We start from the raw sequence: 8,527 nt of genomic DNA, 5'->3' as shown, positions 1-8,527 counted from the left end.
GAGATAAGAAAGCACATTGTAGACATTTATATATATATATATATATAAAATATAAGGATTAACCATTTATTGCAATGCTATTGCATTCAGTTTGGCGGTGGGACTCTGCTCCTGTCATACTACAGATTATCTGCACAAGCATGACGAAGAATCACTAACCCCCTGCATGATACAGAATCTGAGATCACTAACCCCCCAGAAGCAGAGCATAAGATACAGAGTTATTGCATGAACATTGGACCCTTCAAGGGCATATACGTTAAGATACAGATATAACATACAATCCACAGAAACATACAATCCAGAAACAGTCATTTAAATATTGAGCCCTTCAAAGGCATAAGTTAAGATACACAGATATTATATAATATCCACCAAATCATAAATTTAACTTAACCCTTAGATTGAGGGCGTATGTGTTAGCTTGTGGGACCATGGGAATTGAAGGGAGCTGAGTGAGGTTGAACATGGAGAGACTGACTGCCGTGGTCGCATGTATGAATTCACTTGACCCATTTGGACCCATAAGGGTCCCTGACCCTTACGGCTCCAAATGGGTCAAGTGAATTCATGTGCATAGCTCTCACCCCAATAGTCAGCAAATGCTTTGAGAAGCTGGTGAGAGAATACATCTACTCCACACTACATGCCTCGCTGGACCCGTGGCATTTCACGATTGACAATGGCGCTATTGCCATGGCTCTCCACACCGTCCTCTCGCACATGGATGACAAGAAGCCGAAGGACAAATATGTACGTGTGTTGTTCGTGGAACACAGCTTGGCATTCAACACCATTGTCCCAGCAAAGCTTGACACAAAGACCCACGCATGTGCAACTGGATTCTAAACTTCCTTTCAAACCGACGTTAGATGGTGAGAATGGGCCCTCTCCTCTGCTCCCCGTCCACGCATGGCTGCACAGCCACACATGACTCCCAACACCATCATCAAGTATGCGGACGACACGACAGCGATAGGCCGGATTGTCAACAATAATGACTAGTCTGCCTATTGAGAGGAGATGAACTCACTGTCACTATGTTGCCGGGAGAACAACCTTGCCCTCTACGTCGACAAGACCAAGGAGCTGATCGCGGACTTCAGGAGGCCCGCAGAGAGAGCAAGCGCCCATCCTCATCGATGGAGCTGCAGTGGAGAGGGTCGGCGAGTTCAAGTTCCTCAGAGTACTGTACACACATCCAGCAGGATCTCAAGTGGGAGACTGTGTGTGGTGTCACTTGTTTATAAAGCTTTCAATGGTCTGGCACCTTCCTACCTCTATGACTGCCTGCGTAGATATGTTCCAAACCGCCCCCTCAGGTCTTCTAGTGTTGACCTGCTCAAAGTGCCTACAATGACAAGCAATCTGCTTCTACGGGCAGACGGCTTAGAATAAACTCCCATTACACCTAAAACTTTTAGTTAATTTTTAAATATCTGTGTTGTTATTCATGTCCTCACTGTTTTGCCCGATTCACTGCCTTTTTTTGCTATGTTTTTAATGTTGTTTTATGTTTTAGCTTTTATTTTTTTGCTTTATTGTTAATCATTTGTACTTTTTCCGTAAAGCACTTTGAGCTGCATTTCATGTCATGAAAGGTGCTATACAAATAAAGTTTATCATTATTATTATTATTACTACTACTGTCTTATGTCCAAAACATTTTTATTTAATTAAAATAGTGAAAATAGCCGATCTACAAGCTCATAATGTGTTGCATCTGCTATTTTCCAAACTTTTGGGCGACACTCTGATGAAGTTGGACATTAATTTACAAAAAAAAATTTACTATGGAGGTACAAGGTTTCCGGCCAACGGCAACAATATGTTAATGCATGTTCTTTAGTTTCGTAACCCCGGTATTTATTCATTGCTTTTGCTATTCACGCAGACATCAATAAATAATTTTTATGTGGTCAGAGGCTTCAGGGCCCTATGAAGTTTTAATCCTTTCTCTTCTTGATTGATTTGTATGTGAGAGATTTATTTTTGGTGTGTGCCTCTTTTAGCCTCTATGATATCAAAATGTATGACATTGGTTTATGTATCTGCTTCGTGCAATACTAATAATTAACGTTGTTGAAAGAAGCAATGAAACATACACAGCATCTAAAACTGCCTGCACTACTGAACACACAAACTGTAAACTTAGAATAACTGAAATAAAGCTCACTTTCCAGGACTTTGTATACAAGTGTAAACGATGCAAGCTGTTAAGTTATTGTCCTCGTGCTTTGAAGCATGTGTAGCATAATATAAGTAACCTTGGTAACCTACAGTCCGTGGTGTAAAGTAATTAAGTACATTTACTCAAGTACTGTATTTAAGTACAATTTTGAGGTATTTTTACTTTACTGGAGTATTTACAATTATCAATACTTAATGTACTTTTACTCCACTACAATCATTTGAAAACTTTAGTTACTAGTTACTTTGTAGATTTTGATTATTATTACAAAACATACATTAACCACTTAAGCCCTATATACATTTCGGCCACTTGAAAATAGCCGATCTACAAGCTCACAATGCGTCGCGATGCGACATATTGTGAGCTTGTAGATCTGCTATTTTCAAAGGATTTGTATTCATGTTATACATTTGAAAACTTGAGAAATGGGACATTCTGCATAATGAGTACTTTCCACTTGTGCTACTTTAAGTACATTTTGATACCAATAAAGTAAATTTAGAATTCCAGACTTTTACTTGTAAGGGCGCGCTCCCACCAAGAGTTGGCTGGCCGCTGTTAAACGCAGGTTGTGCGCGGCCACAGTTTTTTGCAGCCAGCGGATTCTAAAAAACGGGAGTGTCGCGCCTGTCACTCACTTTCAGGAGCCTCCCCGTAGCCCGCACTGCCTGTGCCTGCTGCCTTGAGCACCATGTTGCTTCCTGAGTCTTGAGACGGTCCGCCTTCGACTCACCCGATTGGACAGAGGGAGAAAATCAGCGCCTGCCTCCAGCAGTTTTATGCTTAGTCGCGGAGAGCAGATAAACGCAAGGTCTGCGCGACTAGCGGAAAAATCTGCTCTTGCCTGAATCAACGCATTTGCATTGACAATGCATTGGCAGATTCTGCAAACAGCGGCCAGCCAACTCTTGGTGGGAGCGCGCCCTAACAGAGTATTTCTACATGGAAGTATTTATACTTTTACTTAAGTAAAACATTTGAGTACTTCTTCCAACACTGCCCACGGTTAACGAGACATGTGGCCCATAGGGCAAGAGCCTATCTACTGTTTCTGTAGTGTCCTCACACTACAGAAACAGTAGATAGGCTCTTGCCGTACTGTGGCTTGATGTACAAGTACACCCCCTTTGACATGACACTAGTAGGCTACGTCGCAGGGACTTACCCCCGATCCAACCCTTGATGCTGAGTGCCAAGCAGGGAGGTATTAGGTCCCATATTTTTAATGATCTTTGGTACTGTAAGACCTAGCCGGGTGATCGAACCCTGACCTCCCAATCTCAGGGAGGACACTCACCACAAACGCCACGGAGCTGCTATTTTTTGCCCCAATATGAATTAGGCAAAAATATTCATATTTCAGATATATAAATAATTCTGAGAGAAATGGTACGTGATGATCGGGTACTGTACTTAAGTACAAGTTTGAGGTACTTTCACTGTACTTGAGTATTTCCATTTTAGGATCATTTAAATTGCAGAGGCAAATGAGTGTACTGTTTTCTCCACTCCGATTACTTGATGATGCTATGCGTTGTGAGCTATCTTCGCAGAATGTTCGCCTAATGTCACTGAATGTTTGCCTATTATGACATTGCCGAGAATAGGAACGACGCTAGGGTTAATGTGGTTACAGTCACATTACCTCCAACAGCAGCGAGGAGCCACAATCAATTATTTCATAATGCTGCTAACATGGCTATTGTAAACACTGTAATTTTGTAAACACTGTCATTTTAAAAAAGAAATCTGTAATTTAGCCGAAAGAACATGATGCACAAGTACATCTATCAGTGGTCACGTCAAGATGACCTTGACCTCGTTTCTTCATCTAGTCTGGTTTACAAAAACACATTCTGCCGTTTCTTTAATATAATGTGGCTTTAATCCATTAAGACCTGGAATTGTGTCATTTTTAGATTTGAGCTAAAAAGCATTATTTTGCACTTTGGGCTATTTCCAAGTAGTCACAGAATTAGGGCTGGGACTCGATTAAAAAAGAAATCTAATTAATTAGAGGCTTTGTAATTAATTAATTGCAATTTTATTTTATTAAATTAATCGCATATCAATATTTGACCTGAGAACAGTGAAAAGCTTTTTTTTTCAAATGGATTTTGGCATGTACTCAAGAACTGTACTTAAGTACTCAATTTTGAGGTATTTGCACTTGACTCTCGAGTATTTCCAATTTCTAATACTTTTACTTCTACTCCAGTAACTCCACTATATCTCAGAGGCAAATATTGTACTTTTTACTCCACTACAATTATTTGAAAACTTTAGTTACGAGTTACTTTGTAGATTTCGAGTATTATAAAACATACCATGTAACCATGTGAAAATAGCAGATCTACAAGCGCAAGGCGTTGTGAACTTGTAGATCTGCTATTTTCCACCACTGGAGGCTGGTAGAGTGTGTTGTTGTTACTGTTGTTTTAAAGTAGTTTAATTAATTAATAAAAATCGCGCGCGTGTGACCCGCACCGCAATAAAGTCCCGGCCCTACATGGAATATTTATCTCCAGTATGATTGATCCCCTGATGGTTGCTAAGGGTTTTCAGGTGTGGTTTCACAAATGTCAACGAGGTCATTGTGACCCTCATTTCTTGTTTGATGTTTGAAAATAGCATGTTTCACTCAAAAATACATGGTAAAACACAGGATAAAAAAAAAATAGCGTTGGATAGCGTTATCTCCTAGTTCCTTTGAGAAAAAACTTTTTTTTTAAATTATTTCTTTTAAGAGACGTCAAAAGACGTCATTGGCAGGGAATGAGTTAAACAAGGCCTACGAATCTTTTCCCAGAACTCTCTCTGTACATTTACTACACTGGCTCTGCTTGTATCATCTTCATTTTCTTATGGAGACCGTAGAAGAAGAGGAATGCCAATAATCCTCCCCCAACCACAAGCACAGCCCCCACTGCTGCACCAATTAGGCCGCCAGGTGGACTTCCAATCGCATCTCCAAAGACAGTGCCAATATAAACAATACAAAGTAGAAGGGATATTGCGTTGAGCGTGTTGAGCCTTTGTTGATGATTCTCTTCCTCGCGGCGGCGGTAGATGTAGGTCAATCCTCCTCCCGCAACCACAGCCCCTACTGCTGCACCAGTTAGTCTCCCTACTGCTGCACCAGTTAGTCTCCCTACTGGTGCACCAGTTAGGTTCCCTACTGCTGCACCAATTACGCCGTCAGGTGGACCTTCAATCAGTGCTCCGAGGGCAGCCCCCAATGCAACACTAGAAACTAGAACGGATGCTAGAAAGAATGCTACTGGAGCCATTGCGTTGATCCTTTGTTGATAATTCTCTTCCTCGTGGTGACGGTGGAAGAAGTATGCCAATCCTCCTACCGCAACCACAAACCCTACCAAACCAACTATGACGCCAGGTAGACCTCCAATCAGTGCTCTGAGGACAAAGCTCAATATACCACTAGAACATAGAATGTTCACATGGTTAAAGAATTCTCCTGCAGACATTGTGTTGAGCCTTTGTTGATGATTATCTTCCTCTTGTCTGGATAATTCCAGTATTGAAGGATGGACTGGTTGTCTAACCCTGGGGTCAATAGCGCGGCACCGAGTGCCACGCTACGAGCTTGTAGATATTTTACTTTTACTACACTACAGATGCTATTTTTTTTAAATCATGAAAATGTGTGCAAATCTTTGAATATATATATTTTTAAAGCGAACCGTTTTAACTCAAATCTTTGCTTCTGGGGGGTCCCTGGAACAAATTTTTATTTTGATGGGGGTCCGCGGCCAAATACATATCATTTTGGGGGTCCTTGACATGAAAAAGTTTGAACACCACTGATATAGAAACATACGTTTTTCAGAATACTGTTGAGATTTAGGAGACATCGGCTTCAGGTCTCAATGGGTTAACACATTTTAGGTGAAAAAACTTTACAACAGAGGATTTCTCTTCTGCTGAAAAATGAGAGCGCCCGAAAAGACTCGCTCTGATACAGCCTGATACAGCCAGTCACATATATATCACTGTTGTAGGACAGAAACCTCTTAGCTCCGTACTTTAACTTTTATGTTTTTTTCGTAATTTTGATCATAACAGCGTCACACAAAAGCATACAAAGTAGCAGATCGACAAGCTTGGAACGCAGCACGAAGCGACACGTTTTGAGCTTGTAGATCTGCTACTTTTGCTATTTTTAGAATTTCAATCCTGAAAAGGAACAGTTTTGGAGATATGAGGTTTCCACCCGATAGAGACAATATATAAAAAGTCAACAGTCCATTTATCTCCTCTGTGATAAAAGGGTGAAAAATGACATTAGTCGCTTCCATCTTGCAGCTCGTAAGTGTTGAGACACACAGCCTTTGCCCAAATAAAAAATAGAATGTAGTGTAGGTGTGGAAATATGGGTTAGAATGAAAATGTGAAAATGAGAGGCCATTGCATTACAGAATGAGAATCAGACCACCGGAGGCTCTCAGGTGACGCAGGGGTAAAAGTACATGTCCACCACCACAGCATCTAGTGGTTCAAACCAAAAACATTAAATTATTAAAGATACGCCATCCCAATTGGAGCCACTAGAGGCAAAATGGTACACAACTCCTACAAATGGTCTCCTAAGTGGGTGCCGTCTCGCGCGAACGTCCGATGTTTATTGGTGCTAGATGTCCTTGTGAGAGTGCAAGGACAGAGAAAGGTCGACAGAGAAAGGTCGATTAATAAAGTAGATATTTTCCTGATTTGTCTCTCTGGAAAAAGTCATTTTAGTATGAAAATCTTGGGAAGATTATGTGGCTCGTGGCTTGACCAGGTCCAATATTTAGTTCAGTGACCAAAAGAATGGTTCAGAAGCTGTGTCACTCTTCCATTGGAAATAATAGACTCCAACCTGCTTCCGGTCTCCCAAAAAGGCGGTCACCTATTTACACCTCATGTAGAAGTAAACGGGAGATGGCACTTCCTTTCCTTTTTTTTTTTGTCTTGTATCTACGCAAATCCTGGACCATACAGAATAGTCTCCACTGTAGTATAGACCAGTGGTTCTCAAAGTGGGGTCCTCGAGCAGATTCGAGGGGGTCCCCAGCTGAAATGTGTTAGTCAGTTAAATTTTAACCCTATCCAGTATCTACAGTACAAGCTCACAATGTGAGCTTGTGAATCTGCTGTTTTTTTTGAAAATTAGAAAAATGCCCATCCTCATCGATGAAGCTGCGGTGAAAGGGGTGAGCGAGTTCAAGTTCTTCGGAGTACACACATCGAGGAGGAGCTCAAATGGGAGACACACACCACAGTGGTGTCACTTGTTTATAAAGCTCTCAATGGTCTGGCACCTTCATACCTCTATGACTGCATGCCTAGATATGTTCCAAACCGCCCCCTCAGGTCTTCTAGCGCTGACCTGCTCAAAATGCTTTACAATGACATATAAAAAACACGGTGAAGCAGCATTCTGCTACTGGCAGACGGCTTGCAATAAACTCCCATTACACATAAGCCATGCAGCCTCTGTGGACAGCTTTAAAGCACAGCTCAGGACCTATTTCTTCACTCTGGCTTTTAGTTGATTTTGTTGATTTTAAAATCTCTGTGTTGTTATTCATGTCCTCACTGTTTTGCCTGATTCACTGCCTTTTTTGCCGTTTTTAAATGTTGTTTTATGTTTTTGCGTTTCTTTTTTGCTTTGTTGTTAATCATTTGTACTTTTTCCGTTAAGCACTTTTTTTTACTACTACTATCTCTTATGTCCAAAATGTTTCCTTTTTTATCAAATTAAAATAGTGAAAATAGCTGATCTACAAGCTCACAATTGAAATATTTTGAAATGTTTTGAATATTTTGGACACGTTTTACCCAGTGTCCCTGGCACAAAATAAATATATTATTAATGTTTTTCTGATTTGTGGCCAAATACATAATTATTAATTTGGGGGATCCTTGGCATGAACAATATTTGATAGAACCACTGCCCTAAATATGCTGTCACATAAAAACATCTGGAAGTTGAAAAGGTTGAGAAAACAAGACTTATTCACCGTTCCTCTCCAACCCAGATGTCATACTGTATGTACAGCGTGGTACGTATCGCATTAAACAGGCACACTAGATCCTCTGTCTGCCAGCCGATAAAACTCAGGCTATGAGTTCAGCAGTGGTGTAAAGTAACTAAGCACATGTACTCAAGTACTGTACGTAAGTAAAACAAATGTAAGTACCTTTACTCTACTGGAGCATTTCAATTTTCAGCACTTTTACTCCTACTCCATTAATAACATCTCAGAGGCAAATATTTTACTTTTACTACACTACAATTATTTGAAAACATTTAGTTACTAGTTACTTTGT

General features: G+C 40.6%; 1 protein-coding gene across 1 annotated transcript in view; it reads left to right on the top strand.

The window, feature by feature from the left end:
* Positions 1-7,371: 7,371 nt before the first annotated feature.
* The window catches only part of LOC308080591 (uncharacterized protein), a gene marked incomplete at its 5' end in the record, with an annotated part of 33,889 nt that continues 32,733 nt past the window's right edge, over positions 7,372-8,527 (top strand). The window contains one exon of the mRNA XM_080422484.1: positions 7,372-7,431. Coding sequence (XP_080278610.1) covers positions 7,372-7,431 — 60 coding nt within the window. The remainder of the gene's footprint in view (positions 7,432-8,527) is intronic.

Source organism: Gymnoscopelus braueri (assembly GCF_963280865.1).
Source record: "Gymnoscopelus braueri genome assembly, chromosome: 24".
NCBI lineage: Eukaryota > Metazoa > Chordata > Actinopteri > Myctophiformes > Myctophidae > Gymnoscopelus > Gymnoscopelus braueri.
The sequence above is the reverse complement of the archived record's forward strand: the minus strand, read 5'-3'. Positions and strand labels throughout refer to the sequence as shown.